Source organism: Anomalospiza imberbis, chromosome 4 (genome assembly GCF_031753505.1).
Source record: "Anomalospiza imberbis isolate Cuckoo-Finch-1a 21T00152 chromosome 4, ASM3175350v1, whole genome shotgun sequence".
In the NCBI taxonomy this organism is placed as follows: Eukaryota; Metazoa; Chordata; class Aves; order Passeriformes; family Viduidae; genus Anomalospiza; species Anomalospiza imberbis.
The window spans coordinates 39,570,419-39,597,030 of record NC_089684.1 but is presented as its reverse complement, the minus strand read 5'-3'; the positions used below and the strand labels follow the sequence as shown (position 1 = coordinate 39,597,030).

Sequence of the window (26,612 nt, the reverse complement as noted above, 5' to 3'; positions counted from 1 at the left end):
CAGAGCAACTGGAGCTGTAACTACAGGCACTAAGAAATGGAACAAGGCTTTCCACTTAGCTCTGTTTGCTGATAATAGCAACATTTCTTGAAGGCACAGCTAGAAGAAGCCTTGTGTGGTTTATGTGCAGCCACTCCATGAGGTTTCACTGTTTATGCAGATGCTTTGTTGGGACAGGAACAAAACCACATGCCAAAAGCTTTACTGAGACAAAGAGGTGAAGCCTTTTCATTTTCATGTCAGAATTGCAACGTCAGGATGAATTACAGACACTGGGCAGGTGAGTTACCTACCAAGTGCTGTTTAGTCACCTTCCACATACCTATTCCAGGTAAGCTATCAAGTGGCATTTCCAGGGGACACCAGAAATACCCCAACATCAGCAAAGCTGTGACCCACCACTCCTCACTGTAATGACTCACCAGTTCCCTGACTTCTAGATAAATTCTACACTAAATCAAAAAGAAGAGTCATTGCTCAGGCTTTTCATGCATAACATTGCCTTGTTCATAAATTACTGCTTTCAGCACATACTTGAGTAACTGGATGCCCACAGCAATTCCAGCTGTCAGGGAGTTGAAGTGGGATAAAGAAACAGTATGAATAGCCTTTATGAACCTAAACCAAGCAAAATCATCATCTGATATGCATCAATAACAAAATTGAGGGAAAAGAAATTGAGTAAGGAAGGTAATGATTTCCTCTTCTCCCATACACTGTGTTCAATACTGCAGAGATAAACACATTGTGATGAAAGCAAATAAAGAGCATCATACTTCTGGCAGTAAAATAGGAGCCCCTTAAACACTTTCAAGTGGGGGGAAGAAAAACAAAGCAGCAAGGGACAACAGCCCTTCAAGGAAAACCAACAATATTGTACTTACTGATTCTCACCTTAAAACAGATTATCCATAGGTAAAGAGGGCTGATTTTATTGCTCATGCTCAAATCTTTGCAAATTGCCTTTGCAAGAGATTGGAAGAATTCCTCCACACTTCTGAATTGTGGCAAAATGAACATAACACAGATTTCATGACTCAAAATCAGAGGATGGAGAGAAAAAGCCAAACACACCAATGATTAACTATTGCCACAGAAGAAGTAATTAATTCATTGGCAGCTGTAATTTAAAGCTCTTAGCAATGTACTGTACTGAAGATTCCAAATCTTGTATTCCTAAAAGGACACTACACAGTAAATACTACAAATACTGCAATTCAATTAACTTCTTTGCATGTTAATTAGACTTCTCAGAGTAAGAAAGGTTCTCAGACTTTGTTTTCTCTGTTTAATTACTTCAAAAGGGAAATTCACATGCTTTGCCCATTTGCATCTCAAAACTTTCTGCAGATGACTGATACCATACTGACCCTTAACAACTCCTGGTCAGAATCACGACTTGCAAATTCTGCAAGTAATTTGATCATTCCATTTAAATCATAAGCATCAGGTTTTTAACAAGGGTCAGACCCTGCTGGAATAGCTTCTCATGTGAACCAAAAGTCTACCAAAGAACTGAAAAGAGATCATGAAGATCTGTTCATTTCCTAAGAATTCTAGGCAAACTGAAGAACGCTGAAAAATTAAATACAGGGTCTAATCTCTAAAGGATTAGAAAGCAGTGCCTTAAAGATTTTTGTACGTGATTTTGCCTTGGCAAACATTAAATCATTTAAAAAAGGAAAAAAATATAAAAACCATAACCACCAAAAAACCCCAAAACCTCCTGTTATCCCAAATTATTTCCAGACCACTGGTCATACCAAGCTTGCAGTGTGTGCAGCTAGCCACATCATTCCAGGATAAGTAGCCATAAATTAACAGTCCTTGCTAACACATTTGTAAAGGCTCCACAAAAAGCAAAACTGTCAAACACTGACAATTCATTTCAGCAAAGGGAAGAAAACAAACATCTGAACAGAACATAATTTTTTCTTCGGCATATTTTACACTGAAAACAAAGCACTTAGTAGCAAAAGATCACAACAGTGCTAATGCAGAAATACAATGTAAAAGAATTAAACTTTACATTTATTGAACATGAAAATTTTAAAGTTCTTAATAACTTGCAAAGACTCAGTTTCAGGAGGACTATTAAAATGTAGCTGCAGCTGATGTGTGTGACTGACTGATAAGCCAAGTCTAGAGACATGGTGTTCAGACCTTACCAAGGCATGAAAGAGTAGCCTCTTTATTCTCCTTCACACATGTCAATTTGATTATCAGATCCAGTCATAAATGCTGACCCAAAGCAGAGAATTCAAGGCAGCCCACTAAATGGGCTGTTGCTTCTCCCACCCTGTGCTCTGCTCTCTGATTACCTGAGGGGAGGGATGCTGCAGCCACCCTCTTTTCTCACAAGATCCCATCTCTTCTTCACCTGCTTCCATCCCAGACATCCTTGACCAGTCCTAAAGTGCAGTACATCTGCTCTACTTTGGCCCTGCAAAGCAACTCTCCCTCCTTCCCCACCCCAGCTTTAGAGGAGAAGAAAAATACAAAGCAGCACAAAATGAGAATGCGATACCCAGCAAGCAGCAATATTTTGGTTTTCCAACTGTACTGAACAATGGGATCACCACAGCACCCATATCCTAGGCTAGACATGAAGATGGAGGGCTGCAACACACCAATAACAGGAGGAAATATATACCAACAGTCTGAGACAATGAAATTGTATGAAAGGGAAAATATATGAAAAACATTAAATTAGATTAAAAACCACATACAACTGTGATGAGAGGGGAAAAATTTATTGGTCCTTTAGATTTCCAATCACTGCTTGTAATATGTTCAGCAAATTCATTCCAATATTACATACAAATTGCCATGTTAGAACTAGCTTAATACTCAGTGGAAATGAAAGGAATAAAAAGCAAAAAATTATAATATTGAATTTATAGTGAAATACATGATTATTTTTTCCTATTTCAGCAAAACACCTGTAAAGAACTGGGTTCTGTGTTCAGCACCCACCTTCCATGAAGGTGACTCTCGCAGATCACAGAAGGCACTTGAAATTCCTGGAAGCTAGGACTTGGGGAAGAGGAGGGATAACAATGAGCTCCTTTTTACTAAGTGCAATCCTAGTATAAATTCAAGCAGCCACAAAGCATTAAGATACAAAACCTCAGACAGACATGCTAATGAAGGGCTGCAAAGCTGGAGTACAAGGAGAGCGGCGTGTCCTCTGCCCGTCAGTCATCATCGCCACCGCAGAGGAGCAGCAGCGCCTTCCTGTAGTCCCCGGATGTGTCTTTCTGTCAATGTAGCACAGCAGCACCGTGAGTCACCAGAGCAGCTGCCAAGGAGGGCCCCAGCACATTACACATTCATCCCACCCACAGGAAATCCACATAGCTGACTCTCCACTCAGGAATGACACAAGGAAATTCTCTGCTTCTTACATGAGAGCTGTATTTACACAGACAGACTGCCAGAGACAAAAAACTCCAAAAGCTTTACTAGAAAACAGAGCTGCTCGTTGCACATTTGACACGTTTGTCTGCAGAGGAAAGTCCAAAGAGAAGACCAAAGCAGCATCAAAAGCAAGCAACACATGGGCAAAGCACACCTGCCACTGCCTAGAAAGGCACCAGCTCTGCTCCCTGTAATCAGTGGGAAGCTGATATGAAATCCATATGGGCCTGACAGGCAGTGCCAAAAAGAAACTTCACCCAGCCTAGTTAAGGGAACCTAATGTCAGGAATGACAATAGAAAAATCATGAAAAGCAGGACTTTCAATATAAAACAAGGTTGGGGGCGGGGGGGAAGCCTTTTGCCTTAAATTTTCAGCAACAGCTGGCTCCGGATTTCTTGCTGGCTCCTTCCCTTCCTGCTCCTTCCTGTCCACTCAAAGGAAATTATGACTCAGAAAGGTTCCACAGTGAACCCGTTTTCACTTGGAAATGTTGCAAAGGGTTCCATACCACAACCCAAGATCTAAACTTCAATCATGGTAATTCAGACTCCCAATCCCAGTGTTATTTCTCTGGAGCCAGCACCCTCTCTGAAGCACTGCACAATAAGGAACCCAGACAAGAACAAGGAAATGATGCAGTAGCTAAATATGGTGTATGAGTAATTGCAATTTCAGAAAACCACATCATCTGCCCTAGTGAGCACTGGAAGGAAACTTTTTTCCATAGGAAGTGTCCCCCACTTCAACGAAGCCATGTCAAAACTGCAGAGGAACTCAATCTCAGAGCCCAGGTCACCCAGCTGTACCCACACCCACCCTCTGCCAAGAAAAACAGTGAAAACAGTGACATCTCAGTCACCCCTGCCTTCCCTGAGAACAGAACAGTAATTTTACCTGAATCATTTGATACAATGATTTCGCAAAATTCTTTCTGAATTCTCGTCTAATATCCAGCAGATCAACTTCACTTCTTGAAACCATGACTCTGATCAGGGTGTCATCATCAGTGCCAGCCCCCTAAAGAGGAAAGACCAAATAACTTTCAAATATGAATCGGTTCTGTACAGATGCTGCAACAAAACATGAAATACAAAAAACAATGGTACAACATGAAAGCAACAAGTGGCATCTCAAACCACTCCTGCATTACAGTTCAACTCCAAAACAGAATATTCAGGACAGTATCATGAGACATTCACACTGAAATGTGGAGAACAGAGGAGCTCTGATCCCTGGACCTCTATCAAGTGCCAGATGCTCAGGCCTCTTATTTCATGTTTCATCTCAGGCTTCAACTGTGAATGCCCACATAAATTTAAAAGACCCCAGTTCCAAGCTCGCACAGAAGCACAGCTGCTTGCCACAATCACATGTAAATCCCCCTGCAGTGCACCCTGAGGCTGCGGAACTGCAGTCAGTTCTGGAACGGGGCACCTCAATCCCAGCAGCGACCAGCACAAAGCAACATCATACAGCAGGACACAGGCAGAGCAACTCATCCCACAAACTCTCCAGCTGTTCATTATGGGGGCAAAGCTTCACAAACCTTTTCCAACCACACAAGCATGCCCCACTTTGTTCATCTTCAGTGCTTGAAGCATTTCACCTTCCTGTGCAGACCAAGGCCCTGACCCCTCTGTTCAGACAAGGCAGACTCCACACATGCTGAAGCCATACAAACTTTGACATGCTAACCTGCAGATGCACCTCAGGGAAGGACTTGGCAGAGCCCCCACAGTCATCTTCAGCCTAATGTCCAGGGCCACTCAATCCTTCTGGGTGCAATATTCTTGGATTAGACCTAAAAATGCCCTAAAGCTGCCCAAACGTTACGCCACAAATCCAGTGGTTTCTGAGGAATACAAGCCATGCTCTGCCCTACTCAGAATAATGAAAGCAAACTCTGCTCAGTGCAGAACCTTGTTGTGCCAAACCAATAAATCAGAAGTACAAACTGTCAAAGTAATAATTAACAAAAAGCTTTCTTATCTGAAGTGTTGAATGATTTTTATTTATATTAAAAAAAAATTTGGGGGTCTCACCAGCACACATTGGTCAGGCTTCTCACAACAGAAGTGTATAAGAATCTAAAGCCTACAGGAAAACTGCATTCTTTAAAAAATAAAAATAATTAAGAGAAAAGTAATCCTCCTCAGGCAGCTCAGCCTACTGATACAATATTTTGTATTTTTCACCTGAACCTTATTCTACATGGTATCTACAGAGGCAGTAAAGGACTTCTTAAAATTAAGCTATCATTTTGTGTCTCATCACTAACTCTCAAGCTGTCACCTCATCTTCTGACAAATATACTTCAGGGCTCTCCAGCAAGGAGAAGGGAGGAATTCCTCAGGAAAGCTGATAACTTGCCTGAAAACAGATTACTTTCCTCTGGTTTAATTAATATTACCCACTGGGAGTTAAATTACAGTTTTCCCTGCTTATCTCTTCCCATCCAAGAGAAGGTAAAGCCAACAGAAACATGGATGCAGCACTGCCAATGCAATTCCCGTGCGTAATCTTTTGCAGCTTTTTAAGCCTTTCCTTTTCTCTGCTTTCTTTTGCTTCTTAAAGAGGATGGGTAGTAATCAAAATGTGTTTCAAAGCTACCTAATGCCCTCCATCTGTAAATACTCACATCTAAATCAAAGAGCACTAATTTGCACAATCTACCTTCTTTCCATCCTCAGTACATCCACCACCTAAAGACACTGGAGTTTAATCAGCTGGGTAGTGCCCAGTGGATATTGCCAGACATTTTCCAGCATAGCAGCACCAAATCAAAAAACAGCTGATGAGACTAAAAAGGTTTGTGGTGTGACAAACCCACAATGAACTCCAAGGAAACTATGAATTGTTTGCATCCTCTCCCAGCCCTGCACTCCGTGAACCTTTTGCAGATACTGTCAGCATTTACAGTGACAGAAGGACAAGCTAAAGGAAGAGGAATCGTACCTGGAGGAGATGGAAAGTGACCTAGGGAAAACTTTTACATACCTTCATGGAATAATACAGGGTCTCAGCAAAATAGGCAGGCACACTTCGGATGCATTTCACTGGAAAAGACAAATGATTGCATTATTGACTGCTATTAAATACAAGGCCATCTTTGATTGCCAAGACAAGGTGTGTGTCACTGGGTTATTCTCTCCAGTGGTGTCACCCGGTCTGTTCCTCTGTTACAACTCTGGGTTCTGGGATTTAGAACAAATATTTATTTCTGATAGCAGAGAGACTTTACTAGTCAAATTCTCCAACACTGTCCTAGATAAGCTGCCAGGAATACAGGTGAAGGCAGAGCTGTCTCAGCTCTGGCAGAGGTGCACATGACGAAAAAGAAGGCAGTTCACCACCTCTTCACCAGACATAAAAATAGATCCCAGGTGATTGATTACCTTCCTAAAGGAACCCCGTTCTCACACCGTCCTCTGTGAAAACTGCAATTTCAGGAGGCCTGGGAGTAAGCAAAGGCAGCCTAGTGCTAGACATGTTAGGACTCAATTACCCACTGCCAGAAGCAGCTTCTCCAAATCACCAGAGGTCTCCCGGTCAATGGTCTCTTCAATCTGGAAGCCAGAAATGGTCATGTACTTGTCAAACACTGCAAAACAAAGTGTGCTCAGTCAGGGAACAGCCAACATTCCTGCCAGTACCCCTCAGTTCAGGACAATGCCACCTGTGTGTCATTATCCACAGTTCAGGTGCTATTGGCCACTCACTGTCTTGTTCTGAGCACCAATTTCCCATCAGATGCCCCTTGTACAACCCCCTCCCTGCACCTGGAAGGAACAGCTCCGTTATTCCCAATGGCCTAAGCAGATTAGTAAAAGAGACTTCTGGATGGGCAAGGAGCAGAGGAAAAGGTATTGTCCCTCTATTATCAGCTCATAAAGTAGGCACCTTGATATGAGCTGAGCTTTTCCAGGCTGGATTTAAGGCAGAAGTTCTCAGCCCCTCATTAACCACACTACCTACCCCTCCTCAAGTGAGAAACACTGCGGGTTCCCAAGATAGTGATGAACTTTTCTTCATCTGTTCCCCACTTCAGCTCCCCAGCTCTGAACAAAACCTGTTATGAATTCAAGAGATCAAAACATCAGCATTTGTTTTGTGCCCATGCATCCTGTTGAAAAGCTCTATTTGTCTCACTCTAAGGAGCATTAAATTTACTAACAAGCTATAGCTGGAAGGAAAAAAATGAAATTAAATTGCCAAGTACTGAATCTGAGAAATAAATGAAAAAAATCTGAAATTGACTGTGACAGCATTTCCATGAGTAATGCAGCTTCAGGCCCTGAAACTGACTGTGCATAGTCCTCTTCATAAGGACTGAAGTTTGCTGAAATTGTGGTAATACAGCAGATAAAATTTATTCACAGAACTGCCTTTTATGCCCTTTTTTCCTTCCCTTTTTCAAACAGAGTAGCAAAAATTTGTTACATGAGGGCTCTTCAACAGCAGAACCACACCAACTTGGCCCAGGAGGAAGTTCTTCAAGAAGGAGGGGAAGAGGGTTCTAGAAGCTCTCAGAAAGAGTATTTGTGGGCTGATAAATTCTTAGCTGCTTGAAATCAGATTTTCATCAGTGTTTTAACACATTTGTGGCTTTTCAGGCAAGTCTATATTTGATGCAGACAAAGACCTGGGTGCATTGTCAGCACCAGGAAAGTAAAGCACTTCAAAAGGTTGGAATGAGCAAGAGCCAGGAGAAAACGAGAAAGAAAAAAATTTGGAAAATGAAACAAGTTCTTTTTCCCAACAGTTGGAAAATTTTGCCTTTTTCCAACCTGTGTGCTAAGCACTCTGTAAGGAGAAAGGTTGTACATATCGTAGTATATATGATCTTTTTAATATTAATGGCATAGAATGAAAAAAGGTGGAGAGGAAAAAGCTCTCAAGGCACTCACTGCCAGGATATTACAAATAACATATTGTAAGCCCTCCAAATGAATACCAGCACTCTCCATCCAGTAGCAAATGAGAAGTCCCAGTACAGCATTTAGAAAAATACCAGCAAAAGATTGATTTAGAGACACCAGAAGTTGTAAATAGAACTTTATGTCAGCTTTAAGTTGCTATCTGCCTGCCACTGGGCAATACACAAAATATACCTCAACTGTATAACATTCAAGAAGTGATGTTCACAAAATCTTTTCCAAAAAGGCAGACTTTCTCCTTCAGGCATTCTCAGAAAAGTCTCACATCTGCTTTGAATTAATATTTAGTAATCCTAGACACAAAAAATTGAAAAATTATCACTCAGCAAAAACTTTGCCTTCTAATGTATCAAGTCCTTTCCAGAATATATGACTCAAGAAAAACATTGGGAAGCCAAAAACACTCCTACATCTGCACAGTCATGTACCTCAGTTCTGGCCATCTGTACCTGGCAATAGCAATTAGAAAATTAATCTGGTCCAGCTGTGTTGGGTGGTCAACAGAAAAGTCCACTGACTCACAGTCCCAGCCCAAGTTAAATGTATTCAGCAAACCACACAGACTTTCTGAAAAACCAGGACCTTTTCAAGAGCTGGATTTGGTGCCTCCTATGTTTAGCTGCTCACTTAAGCTCAATTAAAGGGGTCAAAGAAATCTATCTACCTACCAGGGCCAGTGCTTCTTGTCTTTCCTCAATAACATAGGCCCAGCTAAAAGCAACACTGAAAACTTCAGGGAACAGTCTAGATCAAGATTCAAACATTTGCCCCTCTAATTTTCCAGCTGTAATTGTCACAGGAAGTTTAACAGCAGAACAACAACGCTTTCTGAATTTAAGTGATAAAGGATAGGTCTGTACCAGTAAAATATATTTTGCCACTCTGTTGCTCCATCTTGCTGTGCTATCAGGAGAATGTTTTATTGATCTGATATTCTGTGTTTCCTCCACATCACCTTGAACAATCCCTGTATTTCTTTCATCTCAACAGAATTTGTGAGAGAAAAATGTCTCATACAGAGTTGTCTGAAATAACTGAGAAGAAATACGTATTATATGAGTTGTAATCAAATCACTGAAATATTGACCATCACTCCAACAAAGTAAATGGCACCCAGCAAGAGACTGGCAAAGACACCAATTAACTGCTGGCACTCCTTTCAACCCAGAGCACAGGGTTGGGGAGCAGTCATGGACAAGGGATTAAATTCAGAGAGAAGTCCAAAGTCAGGTACTAAGCAATGAAATGTCAACATCTGAGTTTTCCAGCAGTGCTCACCAAGCCTCAGCCTCTCTTCCAATGATCTACTTGCTGTTTTATTCAGGTCCCTCATTAAGTAATAAGCAAAACTGAAATGTAAAAGTGCAAAAAATTTTGATCACAGTATTTCAGGTTTTGACACCTCTTTTGTCCAGAAAATACAAAAAAAGCATATGAGAACATATTAAAAAATACAGAGAAGCTTTACCACCACTCTCTCACATTTGAATTCTAGCTGTTTCCCATCTTTTGAGGTAACTCATACAATTACCCCAAATAGTAAGTCAGTCACTCACCTGAGCATCCTGCTCAACAAGAGCCTCATCAACTCCAACATCAGGATCTCTGTTCGCCTAAACAGAAATTGTTAAACTGAAGAATTAGAAGATAAGTCAAAAAGTATTTATCTGTTATTTGAGCCTGTAAGTTACTGTGACAAGTTATCCCCCAATGCATCTTCTCCAAAACTACCTTGTTTTTCCCTTTTGCTTGCACATGTCTATGAAATAAGGGTCCTCTTCCCCTTTTGCCCTCAAAACCCCACACAGCAGCACCTGCTACAGCCACGGGCATCGCAGAAGTGTTTTGCTTCAGTGATATGGAGGTTACTCAGAAGAGAGCCCAAGGCTGACCCTGCACATCAGATGAAGTGCCTCAGCTCCAGAGCGAGTCCTGCCTAGCACCAGGCCCATCCAGAACCCAGCTTAGTAAGCAGGAAGTGCTAAGTGCACCTAGCAGTAAAAGTCATCCCACAACAGGACACCAACCTGCAGCAGCACCACCAGCAGCCTCTGGAAATGGCCTGATGTTTCTCCTATGATCTTATCCTCCAGGTCAGCTTCATACTCTGCAGAAGAGCAACATTCACTCACCACCTTGCAAGCTCCCTTGCTATTTCAAGGGGAGAGCAAGGAAAGGCAAAAAGTCCACTTGACTCACAATTTGTAGAATCATCTATAAGTAACATCTTTAACACTCAGGACATATTCTGCTTTCACTTACAACATAACATTACTCTAAAAATAGAGCACCTAACACCTCATGTCAGGAACAGATTATTCACAATATTTTGAAGTACAAGGTGACATGCATGGATTCAGCTCCCTAAGGAACTAAAGAGGATAGAGACATGGAGTCATGCTAAAATATGGCAGCCTCAATGTACAAAAACCATGAGCCCAGGAAAGTCTACTACTAATAAGTTTTGCCCCTAGAGGCTCTGTGTTTGGGCTCAAAATTTGTTAAAACATGAGAATTTCTTGTGTGGCAGGAATCTGCACAAAGCTAAAAGAAATCTGTTGAATTAAGCATTGCCCTGAAAAACAAGCCCACAATGACAGGGTAAAAGCATATACTCCTGTGGACAGCCAAAAGCTGCACCTGCTTTAGCATAAGTGCACTTGAACACAACATAGAGCAAAAGGCAAAAAAAAATTCACTTCTGTTTTTTTATGTGATATCAGTTTTGTTTTGAATTACTGAAAATTGCCTTTCAGTCAAAAAGATGAAAATAATGGGTGGAGGAAATAAATACTTTTGAAAGAATTCTAACTATAAAGCATGAAGCACCACAATCTGCAGTCATAAGCCTGAAATAAAAACTATTTCAATTTCCAATTAAAATTCTAGTTCCTTTCAATATGAAGTTTTGCAACACAGCAGGAAGAATTTGCTCTTACTGGAAACATCCATCAGTTCAGAGAGACCTTATTTGAAAGATGAGCTAAAATCATATTAAAGGAACTGAACAGAGATCTTTATTTTATACAGAAAATTACCTTGCTGATAAACCTGTTTAATAGTCTGCACTTCTGCAGGTGTTCTGGAGGCAAGAATTTCAGTCAACACTTTCTCATTGGTTCCTGCTCCCTGCAGGGGTGCAAGTATGAATCAGTTGATGGAATAACAAAAGGAAAACAAGAAATACCTTTGACCATCAAAATCAAGCATAAACTTATATATTTGGATCAAATAAGCAAAATATATTTTCTTTGTTCTGATACATTGTGGGGGTTTTGAAGATAATTTCTCCCAGTTTGTCTTGATTGTTTTCAAAACCAATCCAACAATTCATAAAAACCCATTGCTGCAGGATTCAGAGGGGCCCTTCCACACTCAAGCGCAGCCAGGTGTGCCTCCGTTCTTTGCTATTACAATCAAGGACATCAAGAGAAGTGAATGGAGTAAGTTTGCATCTTAGCTCTAATTCATACAGTGTCTGTCACCAGCCAGGACACAGATAAGCACGGAGCCACCCAGCACAGATCTGCAGCCTGCTGTGAACTGCGCTGTTAAACAAGCCCCTTCCTTCCACTGCAAACACACTTTACAAGAGAATTGCTAACCCAGATAGTTCCAGCAATCCTGCAGTTCTTGATGACTGCAGAAACAACAGCTGCTCTTTCACTTTTAAAAGGATAGAACTTACAAAAGCCAGGCCAATATCTTGTTTCCACAAGTCTAAGCCTTTGTTTGCAAGAATAATCCACAGCTCTTTACACATACAAAGGAGTCATTTCACAAAAGCAACACTGAAATGCAATACTGAGAATTTTTTGCTTCAGCATGTTATTTATAACCTTACCTGTAAGGAAAACATTGAATACTAAACACCGTACACATATGCAACTGCACACAAAGCTATCCAGAATACAAACCTGCCAGGTGACAGGCAATCATTTCCAAAATGCAGATTGTTTCATGAACAGGCCTACTCAACAAGGGAGGCAGGCACAGTTAAACTCACTCTACTCCAAGCAGCAGCAGTGAAAATTGATGGGACAGCTTTGAGCACAGAGTTAGTGCTCTTAGCCGAGTTACCTTGCAGTGCAATCCCTACTATCATATCTGCTTTACTGCTACTCCCCTTGGCTGAACCGCAGCCAGTACTGACATCCTTTCCTGTGCAAACACATTCTCTGAATTTCCATGGTCTTGGGTTTAGCATCTTTTTTTTTAAGTGACAAGAACAAAACCACTCTTGTTTCACTATCTCTACTTTCCCGCCTACACCCATCTGTTCTGTCATTTCCCTGTCAGTCTTTGACTCCTAAACCAATAAGAGGAGCTTGGGAATACAATTTTTTAATTAATCAACAAGGCCTTTATCAGTTTCTCTGTCAGGTACCACCGTCCCTTCCCCCAATGCACATAAAGGCATCATTGAAAACCTCCAGGAATTAAGTTTCTGTTGCCTGAGGGACTATTTGCTGGGTCACAGGTGCATGAGCACTTGTTTGCACAGTTGACTAAAGCCTACATATTAACCAGCTGCTCATCCAGGATCTTGGGAGTTTGCATGGAAGTGTCATTCCACAAAGCACTACCTCACACTAGAGTCAAGTTCAGTGTCCTCGATTTTGATCAATACTGTAAATAGTCCAGGGACATCCAATTCTTGAAATTCCATAGATGTGACAGAGACGGAAAAAAAGAGCACATGGAAGAGACACTGAAATTTCTACACACCCACACTGTAAATTGTTTGTTTACCTGGCCTGCCCAGAAAGGCATTAAATGCACTCACAAAAGAAAATTTAAAACAGTAACACTGACAGGCCCATCAATTATTCCCTCTGTGTTACTGAAGGCAGTTTTTTAGAGGTCATTCAATACTACATACAATACCTGCTCATAATTTTGGTGGACAGCAGTTTACACAATCTCATCAGTTTTGGACTTGCACTGCAATCCATCAGGGGTAACACACTCTGTAGCTTAAATAACAGTCAAGAAGAAACAAAGAGCACTACACTTCTGTTAAATGCTCTGAACTAATTTTTATACATCTGCATAGCTATAAAACCTTGGCTGCTCACAGCAGAAAAATCAAGAGCCCTCTGGACTTCAGCACTGCACGTGAACAGCAAAATATATGAAAGCAACTGCACATCTACTCATTGTATTTAAACCAGAAGGAACAATTCTTATGCTGTGTAGACTTCTAAACTGCCTCTGAGTTATTAGGATGAAAAAAAAAACAGGCAAAACCATGGCACTAGCAGTGGTCAGCATAACTTGGCTAATTTTTTTTTAAGCCTACTTCTGTTAGCACTTCCTTTAGCAACAGAAGTTAATTCCTAAAAAAAAATAAAATCAACGAATCATTTCATGTAACACATTAATTATACCTCCACTTACCTTGATGGCATGCTTCAGTGTATGAGCATCAAAAATGTACGCTGGTCTCATCAGAGACACCATCAAGGTCTCAAACTTGCCAGTAAGTTCTGATTTCAGGTCATCCACAAGATCCTAGTGCAGAGCAGAACAAATAGTGCTGTGATGAACAAAGACTAAGTATTTTAAAAGGAGGCACATGAGTCTGCAAACTGAAAGGCTCTGGAGACACAGCAAAAAGACAAAGGACACCTCTCTTTTTCTTATAATTGGCACCTCAGCTGAAGCAAATAAGGCAGGACGAAAGGATGAACAAGCATTTCAAAAACCTGAAATGCATTGTGTTTTTTTTTAGCATAAGGCAGGGTGGAGGAGAGAGGAAGAGAAAAGCAAAAGTACATTTTCTTGCAAGGAATGTTTTACAGGGAATATGGTCAATATGCCTTGTATTTTAAAGTAATCATTCTAAGCCAGAACCAGCTCATTTCCAGAGGTATTTTTTCTTTTTCTTACCCTGCCAAATAAGGTTTTAAAGGCAGAAGCTATTTCTTGACGCTGAGCATTGTTTCTGGTGGTGAGGATCGTCAGCACGGTTTCTTCATCAGTCCCTGAAGTTAGAAAGAACAATGAGTTACAAACACACTCTGAAAAACAAACTGCAGTGGCACAAACTCAAAAGGCACTGAAAGATGCTTTGACAACAACAGTCTACTGGCAAACAGCAGAAGCATTTAAAATAACAAATGTCACCATTCCCCAAGCTGAGCCACCAAGTTTGGTGCAAAACCATGACTGGAGGACTCTAACATGCTGTTTGTTCTCCATCTGATCCAGACTCTGCTCCAAGCACCAGCTGCAACATTTAGTCAGTCTCTTGTCCACAGAAAGGTCTTGCCCTTGGGCTCACCAACAAACTGCCAACTCAGTCCAGCAATCCCAAACAGCCTACAGGGCAGCAGCATGGAGCTATTACCCATTTTATACACAAAGCTTGCAAGGTAGGTCCTCCTAATACAGCATCTTCCCAGCCCTACTGAGTGTGCCTGTAGGCTGAGGTGTATCACACATCCCTCCTTCCCTTCCTTCCACTTCAGAGAAAGCAGCAAATCGGGGTTTCTGCCCCAAATTTTGGGGCAGAAAGTTCCAGTGCAGGTTTACAGACCACTTCTTAGTCTGCATTCACACTGTGGGCTCACATTCCCTGCCCCAGTAACTGCACTGTGCTCACACACTTCCAGGCCCAGGAGGCTGCTGTGTATTTTCCATGCAGAGTTCCCACTATGCTGCTGTAATTCTCCACAGCTGTCCCTGTAAATCCAGAGCTACTGCACTGTAAAACTTTAGTGTGCCCAGAACAGCACGTGGAACATCCATTTCTTAATGGGGAATGCGCAAACCTCTTATTTTTTCCCTCATGATAACCCAAAAATAAACATCCTTGAGAGCTGCAGAGTCACAACCAGGACACGCCCAGACCAGTGCAGTCCTGGGGCTGTCGTTACATGGCTTGTAGACACACGCTCTAGTCTCATCAACCGAGACAAAAAAGTAGATCAGAAAGGATGTTTGCCAAGGAGGAAGAGCCTTTTCTTTCTTGTAAAATAAAAATTATCCTTACCCAATCCCTTCATGGCCTTACGAAGGGCTTCCGCATCAGCTCTGGCATCAAAAGGAACGAAGGCTGTCACGGTGCCTCTCGTGTACTGTGGGGGAAAAGGGGGTCGGGGGAGAGGGAAAAAGCCATGAAATAGAACATTGCATCTTTCAGCTCATAAACGAGCTCAAGCTAAACTTGAATTCATGATCCAAAACTGACTGTATTTTTCTTACAATTGTCTGGCTGAAGAGCAGTCTGTGGGTGTTTAAACACAGCTCATTCCAGAGGCACTACTATGGTTTCCCTTAGCAGTGCAGCTAAATTTGGGTATATTTACGTATCAATTCTGCAAACTACTGTTGTCACCAACACTGAAACAACTAAGCATTTAACATTTGCTAAAGTAATTTGAAAAATTACTTGCACAGACCACGTATGCTAGGCAAATGGCACAAAGACACACTATGGAAATAAGAACTTCTCCTCAAGAAAACCCTACTGGAACTCTCAAGCAGTATCACACCTATTTTTTCCACCACCCTGCAAATGAGACCCATTGAACTCTACAATGGCTTTGAATTCTTCATCATAGTTCTTTTGACATGAGCAACTTCTTAAAGTGATTCAGCTACATTAGTTTACAGCTATAAAAAAGCCAGTTCAAACATAAGGGCAAGAGATCAGTTTGTCCAAAAACAAAAACAATTCCCCTAAGTTTCCATGGAACATGGCTCTTGAGGGAATTTCTCTTTGGATTAAACACAAAAGGACATTCATCATCTCCGTGGAAAAGTTTTGCCTTTATTTAAACAGGATAGCTCAAGAACCTATATGTGTTTAGCACAGTAGTTAATTTATTAACTATGGAAATTGCCAAAAAGGGAAACAGCTGGGTTTGGGGAACAGGAAGGTGTTTCCAACAGCTGAAGAGGGGAAATTTCCTGTAAGCACTGCCGTAAAAACACAGCAATCAGAACAGGCAGGGCATTTTTCCACTCTCAAAAAGAGCATGATAGCAAGTGCCAAGACACCTACTGAGACTGGCACCAGATTACTCCAGAGGCAGCACTGCCATCTGGCCTTCCCTGGAGTTAGGAATTTCAGCCACTCCATTCAATGCACTCATTAGAGATGGGTCAGCCAGAAGGGCAGAGAGAAAAGAGCAGTAACCAGAAACTGCCCCAGGGCTTCTGTGTGCTCCTGCCAGCAGAGACTCCCCACGGCTCCCACTTCTGCAGCAGCAGCAGCCAGGAGTCAGGTTCACTTCTCATGTATTCTGACAGAGCAGAACAAAAGTGCCACAGTGTTAAATGGAAACAACAAATTTCTTTTTGGGAGATGGTTTCCAATAGCCAGGATAACTCAGAGGCATGACAATCCCACTGGAACACTCTGCTTGTCCTATTATAAGCCATTTTTTCAGGTAGTATTTTGAATGTATTTATTGTCATCTTCCTAGCTAATTCCAAAGGCTACCATGAAAATAATCTCAAGGATTTGGGACTCACTTTTATGAGCTGAATTTAATTTGGTAAAACAGGTAAAGACTGAAAAGTCTTTCCCTCCTCTTCCCTTACTACCACTCCAGCCAGAGTGGGGTTATTTATTTTATTTTTGTTCCATACCATCTCACATAATTACTATTACAGAAGTACCACAATTCTCCTTTGGAAATGACCAATGTCAACAAATCTCAGCGGAAGCAGATATTGATATTTTGCCTTCTTTTGCTTATCTTGTTATAAGCAAGTGGAATTCCCCTTCACAATTCCTAAGTCTTATGACAACAGCCCAACATTCCTGTGTGGCTGTTATAGACAAAGTATGTGTGAATGCTAAATGCCAGATTGAAATCTCTCTGCATGGCCCTTCTCATTTTTGTTAACCGACAGGAATCCTTCAAAACTCTTTTTTCCAAAGCACTGCATGGAAAGCCTGAACATGCACTAAGCTTGATGAGCAGTCCCTGAAAATCTCCTGGTGCAGCTGAAGCCTAAAAGACTTTTTCTGATGCCTGAACACCGTTTGCATTCCAGGCATTCCCTTGCAGCACACAGCACCCACTGGATTTTGGCTCCCCATCTGTCACAACCACCCTCTACCAGAACCTGAGCCGCACCTGCCTTTAGGAGCCACATGTGGGCAGGTGTGACACTCCCAATAGTTGGCCCAATACTGGGAAAGGCTGAAGCCATCCCTAAGTTCACATCAGAGCCCAACTCAACCTAGTGCTTTTTAGAGTACTGCAGTGTGGCCTGACAATTGGGGTCCAGCAGGGAACACTCAGGCATGCTGTGTTCAACAACCACAAATCCATCTAAAACACTCCACTACTCACAAGTGTCCTTTTAGTTATTCCAGTTCAGAGTTCTCTTTTTGTGAAATACATGGACAAGAGCAGAAAGCTCTGCAGTAGTAAGATACTCTCAGTCCACTGAGGGAAGAGCTGTCTCCCCCTTCCCAAACATGGCACATTTTGGCCACATAAAGAGAGGGCAGCACCGCTTCTGAACCAACATCACAGCCTAACCCACGCACTTGCTGTCACAGCAAATCTGAAAACAAGCTATGAACCAAACAAACTTCATTATTTATTTACTTCTATGAAAAGATATTTTATCTTTAGTATTACTAAAACCATCCCTTGTTGTTTAAGTAAGCAGATACACAGGAACACAATAGCCTCATAGATCCATTTTTCTTTGCATAGTAAGCTCACCGTCCAGTAGCATCCAAAGCACATCAATGAAAAAGACAAACAGTCTTTGATATAAATCCTTTTGTTACCTGGAGTTATCCTTTACTCAATCACCACATCTTACACCAGGCAATAAAATATAAAGAGAAGCACAACACAAAAAACCTCAACACAAAGTGTATCACAAGATTATAACACCCCAAACCTACACACATTCTTTTCTGTCTACATTCCCCAGTACAGTGATTGTTGTTAATATTGTTGAGTCATGTGTACTGCAAATGAAATTTGTGATCACACACTAGAAATAAACAGCCGCTTTAATTTTCTCCAGACACTTTCCAATGAGAACAATGAAGCTCCTAGAAAAGTAGCATGAAAAGGAAAAAAAAAAAAAAAAAGACCACAAAGCAAGAGATATTATCGCTTTAGAATTTATGCCCCTCCAAATGAGGAAATTCACATTCTCTGGTATTTTTTTTTGTCCAATTATATGCTAGCAAAAGTTTCCAGGAGAAGATAAAACCTCAGGTGAAATGTTTCTAACCAGCACCTCGAAGTTAATGTCTCCCAAGAGACAATTTAGCATCACCAACTAATAGTGCCACATATCCTGGCAACAGTAACAATAGCCACGTAACAAGGTTCCTTTTTATTTTCCTCACCAAGACACAAAATATTTCCTGCCCACAAGCCCCTGCGTTTAGCCACTGTTAAATGCAGAGCATTGGTATCAGCAAACAGACCATACTTGAACTGACTGACTCCTTCCCCACCACCATGGCTCTGTACCACGTACAGCAACTTCTCAGTCAGAGCTCCACAGATGAAGAGCCACTCCCTTTCTCTGCAGCAACAGAAGCAGTGTCTCAAAAATTTGCTGCTGGAAAACCTGGTATTTAGTGTAAAGAAGGTGCTGTGAGACTTTTTTTCTTTTTTTTAAGCAGCCATTTGTTTACAAGATGGCACAAGAAAACTGTGGAGTGGTAAGATTGGAAATGGATATCTACCAGCAAAGAGAGAAGGTATGCTATTTCCAGCAGACAGAGGAGAGCCCAGAAGGTCATGTGCTAGAATAAATTATAGCTCTAAGATGTCTTGCACAAGACCCATCTTGCAGATAAACACAACACAGTGTTCACTGCTGACCTGAAAGCCTTCAGAGCCATTGGAGCCCACACAGAGATGGCAGTTCAAACTGTGCTCTAAAACAAACACGACACAAGAAAAATGCAATTACTTCCTGACATTTCAAGGGCAGTACAGTGAAAATGACATTGAGAGTGGATGGATACAGATGCAGAGCTGATGCAAATGCAAAACCAAAAAGACATGTCGGCAAAACACCTCTCCACGTTTAACAGTCCTTCAGACGATCTGCTTAAACAGGAGGAGTAAGCTCAGGTCAGCAGACTACTCACATCTGCCCCACTAGAACTCTTGAGAAAAAACATAATTACACAACATCTGTGGTGAACTCTGAGTCAGTACACTGCAGAGATATCAAAGACAGGGAGGAGGGATGGAAAAAAAAAAAAAAAAAAGAGGGGGTGGGAAAGAATAGCAAGCAGCAGCCACGTAGGAACCAGCACAGAGACATTTGAGAAACCCATCCTCACAGTTAACCTCAACAGAACCAGAGGGCGCTGCTCAGAGCCCAGTGCTGAAGGAGTGTTTGTACTTTGGAATGTGAGACCATCTTCTGGAGCACTATGGAGCTGGCAATACTATCCATGTGCTCCAAGTCACACATGCACATTGGCAGAACAGGAACTCCAGATATAGTGCAGAGTGGCCACACCTTCAGCAGCGGCAAGCAATCCTTTCCTGGCAGCTTACAAATGGACACACCAAATACTCCCAAAGTATTATTCAGGAAAAAAATTGGGAGTCAAACCAAAACAGATCAGTCCACAGCACCTGCTGCTTTCTTTCCAGATTTCTGAGCCAGCAAGTACAGGGCAGCAGTTCCCAGCCTGTTCACTGAGCAGGAGGAGATGGTGCCCTGTGCATTGTTGCAGTAACAAAGACCACTGAACACACAGCTGGGAGAGAAAAGGGCAGCTTGTCAGGGCAGCAGTGTTCACTCAAAGAAAGTAGATAAACACAAGAAGGGAGGGACCAGTCTGTGCAGCACATGCTGTAGTTTTCCTACAAAATGAATGAACCTTTCTATTCTGGATAGTGAACACACAAAGTTCCCCAGGCCTTTGGGCAAGGGATAAAATAAGACTTAACAGAACTGGGCAAGGATAGGTACTTCAGTGACCAAGCCTCCAAATATAACTTACCTTCTTCAAAGGTTTTAATCTTCAGTGATGTACCTAGGCTAAATTGAACTCCACTGAACTAACACTGTGCTGGGCAGCCTTTGTGAACTCTGCAGCTTTAGCTGTACACAAGGAGTAGTTTCTGTCAATTGATAGTCAGCATTTTATGGGCATTTTCACTCTTACCTCCATTTCATAATGCAACATATAGAACAGCCAGCTGTCAGGAGAAGTAGAGCTTCTCCAACTTTGCTTTTTTATTTTCATAAAATGAGTTACAGGCTACAATGCTTTAACACTCCCGATCTTTTGTGGCTGCCTAACTGCACAGGAAAAGAATACTACTTACATGGAAAGCAGCCCTCTGAATGTGGAAATAGGAGAACAAGGCCTCCCTGACAAAAACCCTCACTGTCCCAATGACTTCCATCTACCAACACCCACCACAGATAAAAAGCTATCCCCAAGTGTCACCTTAGGTAGAAATTTTACTACCTGAAGCCAAGAGTAACTGGTTTGCAGTAGTGAGGAATGAAACATTCCTGGTTAAGAAGATGAATTAAAGTTTGTCTCTGTGGGACAGACAAGAATATTGTCAATTTCCATGTTTTTACTAAAAAGAAGTTACCCTTAAGACTATAAGCAATGCTACACACACCGGAATAAAAGGTTTATTGTCCAAGTATATCCCTCTGGCCAGGTGTCCTGCATTGGCATGGGTAAGGGCTTCTGTTCTCCTAACACGCATCCTACAATCCAGGCCCAATGTTTAGAGAAAGAAAAATCCCTTATTTGTCACTCAAAAGAAACCCCCCCAAAAAAACACAACTTCAAGAATTTAGAAAAATACTATTACAAACTTTTTTCTTTAAAAGAAGTTCCCTTTCTTTCTTTTATAACTAAATCCATATGTAATATGAGTAAATATTCACAAGGGTATTAAAACTACTAATCACTCCACTCAAGTGCAATTATTCTGACCTTTGTGAAAGCCCTAACAGATTTTGATTGCTTTCACTTCCTATAGCAGTTCAAATCCTATAAAGCCATTACAAACTCCTACAAATAAGCCATTAAACTCCTATTTTACTTTTCAGAGCATATGCATTTGATGCAACTACAGCAACAAATGCTGGAGTCTGCCCCATTTTCCACAGCTTCGTCCAGGCTCAAACTACAACAAGCGAAGGGCTGCAAAACAAAGTTCTCAAACGAAAAACTGCACTATAGCTCCAAGGCTCCCAGAAAAATTCGTGTTAGCTATGGGAAAACTGGGAATGGAAATACCGAGCCCCGAGCCCCTACTAGGCACTGCAACGGCGATCATTTTCTGCTTCCTTTCAGTGGAAGGAGCCTCCACCCATGCGCAATATAAACACAGGGTACAGAAAACTTGGCCAAATCAGTGGAAACTGGTGGAAAAAAGGAAAAAAAAAAAGAAAGTTGTGCCTGACGTGTCCCTCACATGATCCCCGTCCTCCTCCCGTCCGCGCCCGCCCGGGCTTGTGCATGGGCTGATTTAGGGGAGCCCTTAAAAAAATCGGTGGGGAGTGAGAACAAGGAGATGGATAATACGAGCATGTTCCCGGGAGCGGCCGGGCACGGGCCGTCGGGCCGTGTCCTCCCGGAGCCGCCGCCTTCCTCACCTTCGCCATCTCTGGGATCCTCCGGGTGAGGCCGAGTCCGAGTCTGCAAAGAGAGATGCGACAGTGAGGGACAGGACAGCGAGGAGCAGAAGGCGACAGCGCCCGCCCGCCTCACTCCCGCCGCGCTGCCCTGAGCCACCGAGAGCACCGAGCGAGGCAGGAGCGAAGAGGGAGGAGGTCCCGCTGCGGCCCAGCCGCTCTTGCCTCGCCCGGGGGCCGGGCCAGCCCCACCCTGGGCGGGCAGCGAGCCTCGGCCGCCTCCCGGGGCCGCCTGCAGGCCAGGCACCGCCGGCCGCGGCTCGGCTTTCTTCATCCCTGCCGTGCCCTGGAGGGGTGTCATTCGTGCTTTGTTTCTTAGCGATCGTGAACCTTTTAAAAGAAAAACTACATTTGCCGATAGACAGCCTCCAGTAGGTGCTCAAGCACCCTCCGGATGAAGTTTGTATAAAATCGGTTCCCATGAATCTGAAAGGGATCCTATCCCAGCACTAAAGGGCAAGTCTGAACTGAATTCGGTAAAAAGCAGACATTTCATCAGCTAATCTAGCTTGGCTTTCAAGTAAGCCAGGTTAGCACAACAAGCAGTGTTGAACAGAATTTTGGGGCTGTAGTTCTCAGCTATCAGAAATTGCAAGGATTTCAGGCGATGACACTTTTTTTACTTCATGTCTTCCAGCAGGACCATCTCCCGGGCCCAGGAATAGGGAAGATATATCCAGTTTTGGAGAGCAAGGAGGATGCAGTCTGCGGGGCCACTCAAGGACCTGCTCCATCTAAGCTGCAGACAGACTCACTCCCTCAGCCACACAGCCTTGAGTCAGAAGAAAGGAGGAAAAGTGACTGCAATGCAAATGGAATTCACTGCCTCTGCCAAAATAAAACACGAACATAATCCCGCTGTGTGAGCATTTTAACAGGTAACAGTCACTTCTGTCTGAAAGTAAGTTGCATTCACCTCACAAACAGCAAGAGAAACATAGGTCATGATTTAAATTTAAATATTTTGTCCAGCATTTCTTGTTGCCCCTGTAGTGCACATACAGTTCAGCAAAAACATGGGATCCACCCATCTGGCTTCCTCTGCTGGACCAAGGAACAAACTGTTTGCTAAAATGTCCTGATTTACTTATTCAACTCTGATTTGAATCTAATCCATTGAAGTGGCATTCCACACATGCTGAAAGATGCATGAAGGTAATAGAGAGCTGTTCATAGCATGCATGTGGAAATGTACATATGGATTAGATGTACAATCACAAAATTAAAGAAAACATTATAGAGTATTCCTTAAAAAAAGACCAGTTGATATTCAAATTGGTTACTTTTAATTTAAGCACAACCTTGCTTAGACATTTACCCCTTTCTGAAAAATTAAGTCTTTTTCTCCTTCGATATCATACCCAGAAGAAACACAGGCCACACTGGATCATGCTTCAAGCTGTACCATCAAGAGAGTGCAGACATAAGGAAATGCAGTGGAAGCTAAATCCACTTTAACACACTCCAAACTTCTCTCAATCAGAATGAGGCACGTGAACACTGCAGTAAAGGCTCCTCAAGTACCACATGGAAGTCAAACCTCATTAGTGAATCAGAAGTGTTATATAGAAAAAATTACTGGGTGATGTGGAAATTTTAAAAAATCTGTATCAGTATCATGTGAACATATAATGAGACTCTAGGAACTAATAAATCTGTAATCATCATTACTTTGAAATATGTTAATAGACTCTCTACTACAGTAACTAGCACACAAAGGTCAACAACTTACTTTCCTTGACACAAAAATATTTACTAAACTTCACAAATAAAACAAACCCTTGCATAACTTGAAAAAATATGTCTGTTTGTCTGACAAATTGTTTAGCAGTTAGGATGGGACCACCTGGAATGCATCTGCTCTACATCCCTTGCCTTGCTGCAGCAAGCCCATCTCAGCCCCCAGCGCCACAATCCAAGGTCTGAATCCTTGGCTCCCTGAAATGCTGGGTATGGTTTAACCCAGGCACAGTGACACGCAATTCCTGCTATCCTAAAAAATCTGTTCTGAAAGTGTCATGTGTATAACAGCACATTAAGAGGCAAGGTGAGGACAGCTTGGCTTTTTACCTTTTAATTTAGGAGAATAGATTTTTCTGGATTATAGTATTTTTATTTCCTATGCCTTATTTGGTATCCTTATTACTTTATAGCAACACTCAGATTCAAGGAAATGATCCAACATATATATTGAAATCTATTTTGCCCTTTAAACTTTGTGCTGGAGGCTGTGGATTTGGAATCAAATTAACACATGCCTTTTATTCTATAGTAAATGTCTCTGTGTACACTTTGCTTCTCATTTCCAATGGCAGAAGTCTATTCTATTCAAAATCAAAATACTTGAAAAGGTTTTCCACTCTTCTACCTTCAGCCAGCTCATTATTCTATGATTTGTGAACAAACATGAGGTAACATTCAGTCAATGGGAGGCTACCACTGGATTTCTAATCAGTGAATAACAAGGAAAAGAATCTTTGGGTGAGAACACAATATTTTTATGCTCTGGAAGGGGTCTGAAATGCATGATCCAAGATGAATTGCAATGGTAGGAAAAGGTTAAACAGAAAAGAGAAGGATCTTCTTGCCAACAGATGACGCTGGGAGTAAAACCCACTCCAGTCAATCTAAAATGTTATCAATGTGTGTTTAAGCAAGGGAATATTTACATAACTTCATAAAGCAAGAGGCCTGGGGGACCAGGGGGAAATGTTAGAGTAAAACCATGGGAAAGACTCGCCAGGCCATTTGGAAAGAGTAGATGTTTGAAAAGAAAATAAATCTGATTATCACAGAATTTCAGACTTTGCATCAATTTGAATGCAAAAGGAAAAGGCAGGAATAGCTCTATGAGCAAACCCAGGATGAACCTGAAGACATGAACATGTGCCTGAAGAGAAATGCATTTTGTACTGATTGCCTTAAGCAGAAACAATTCAAGTTAGACTAAAACAGTTGGAGATGTTGACTCACAAGCACCAGCTGCAGGACCTTCATGGCCACTGTGGGCAGGTATTTCACCTGACAGCAGCTCTAACAGTCAATAGTTCCTATCCACAAGTCACAAATAAGCCTTCTAGATTAAGTATAATTCTTTTTCTCATTTCTAAAAAATAAAGACAAATTTTCACACAAGTTAAGAAACTACATGAGATCATAGTAGTCTTTTCACCGCCCCAAGCCCCTCCCTGTTTTTGCATCTTCAATCACTAGTAAAATCATACCAGGATGTAACAGTCTGCTTCCCAGGGCTGCTGCTGGCACAGTGCACTTCCAATTCTTCTTTAACACAGTACTGCAAACACCTGGAAAGAAAAACAGCAGTAAAATACCAGAAAAAGAGTGGCATTGCCTTAATAGTATATTTAGCTCTGGCACACATTGAGACTTTGCAAGCAGGGCCCTGTCATTTCCCAATCCATTTCAAGGCACAAGACTTGTCCATACAGTGAAATCTGGGGTTGTAGCTGCACAAGAAGGCAAAGAGTGCATGCAGGAATCATCAGATTTGTGAAATAATTCACTTGATATGGGGTTTATAATAAGGGCCTTGAAAATGTTTTCAGAGTCTGGTTGCAGCACTAAAACACATCTGTATGTTTTTCTGGAAACAATGGAAAAGTCCAGGGGGATGAAAAACTAGTACAAAAGCAGTTCATTCCAGGAGCACAGCCCCTTGAATTTGCTTTGAGGAGATTGTAAAGGATAAATAAATAGGAAGATGGATGGTTTGCTTATCAAGGCGCTCTCCCAGCAGGTCCTCACCTCCTGCCTAAAAGCATTGTGTCTCATTTTGCTACCAATGCTATTCCTGAGCTGTTATGTGACCCTACATAACTACCTTTAAATGCATCACAGAAGAGAATAAAAGGGCAAGGCCCTCCTTAAAGAAGAGTTTGTCCTGCTATGTATCCAGAAGCTGCTGAAAATGGAAAGGTCCTTCAATTTATCAAACAGAGCTGGAGCACAGTAATCACATTAAAGCACTTCTCACACAAGATAGAAAGGCCAAGGCCTGTTACTGTCCTAGTTAAAATACTTCCTCCTAAAAATAAGATCCCATTGCAAAATATTTTAAAAGCCTATTCTAGAGGCTCTGAAGGGCAATAGGCTTACCAAGGGAGACTTTCAGGCCTTGGAAATTTCATGGAGCAGACTATTTCCTTCTGGAATTATAACTGAAGATCAACGCTTAATGTTTTTCCACACTTTAATGTCTCTTTGGAAGTGAAACAGTCCAAAATCCTTGATGAATCACTGTCAGAAGCAAAGGCAAGGGTGGGAAAAATTGAGCAGTTTCAAGTTCATGGTTTGATTACACTGATAGAGAGGAATCTGTTTTGTTCCAGACTTGGTGCCAGAGGATAGAAATTTCTCAGTGCCTCGTTTCCCTGAGCTCCTACTCGAGGACAGCTCAGCACAAATGGAGAGAGCTTTGTGCTGCACTCCAGCACCTTGTGGGTGGAAGGTGTGAGGCAAACACTAAGCAGTAACACCATTAAAATAAAAGGGACGAGAGGAGAGTTTTGCTGCTTTACAGGCAGGGAAAAAAAAACTTCAGAATTTCACACTGACACAAAGTTTATAAAATTCTTTCCCTGCTCCACCTGCTGGTATCAGGGGG

The 26,612-nt window shown here is 41.9% G+C and overlaps 1 protein-coding gene across 1 annotated transcript; it reads right to left on the bottom strand.

Annotated features, from left to right (window-relative positions):
- Positions 1-2,737: 2,737 nt before the first annotated feature.
- Positions 2,738-25,299, bottom strand: ANXA5 (annexin A5). Its single transcript, XM_068187961.1, has 13 exons — positions 25,213-25,299; positions 21,950-21,992; positions 15,357-15,441; positions 14,252-14,346; positions 13,760-13,873; positions 11,398-11,488; positions 10,387-10,466; positions 9,916-9,972; positions 7,398-7,491; positions 6,928-7,023; positions 6,420-6,478; positions 4,317-4,439; positions 2,738-3,260 (listed from the first exon to the last, which is right to left on the bottom strand). Exons 2-13 carry the CDS (start codon positions 21,956-21,958, stop codon positions 3,198-3,200), a joined length of 966 nt encoding a protein of 321 aa, XP_068044062.1. The 5' UTR covers positions 21,959-21,992; positions 25,213-25,299; the 3' UTR covers positions 2,738-3,197.
- Between the last annotated feature and the right edge of the window lie 1,313 nt (positions 25,300-26,612).

Coding starts and splice junctions, on each gene's coding strand:
- ANXA5 (XM_068187961.1), bottom strand. Junction 13,874..14,251: donor TTAAAACCTTATTTGGCAGG/GTAAGAAAAAGA, acceptor GCTCTGCACTAG/GATCTTGTGGATGACCTGAA. Junction 7,492..9,915: donor TTGTTGAGCAGGATGCTCAG/GTGAGTGACTGA, acceptor AATTCATAACAG/GTTTTGTTCAGAGCTGGGGA.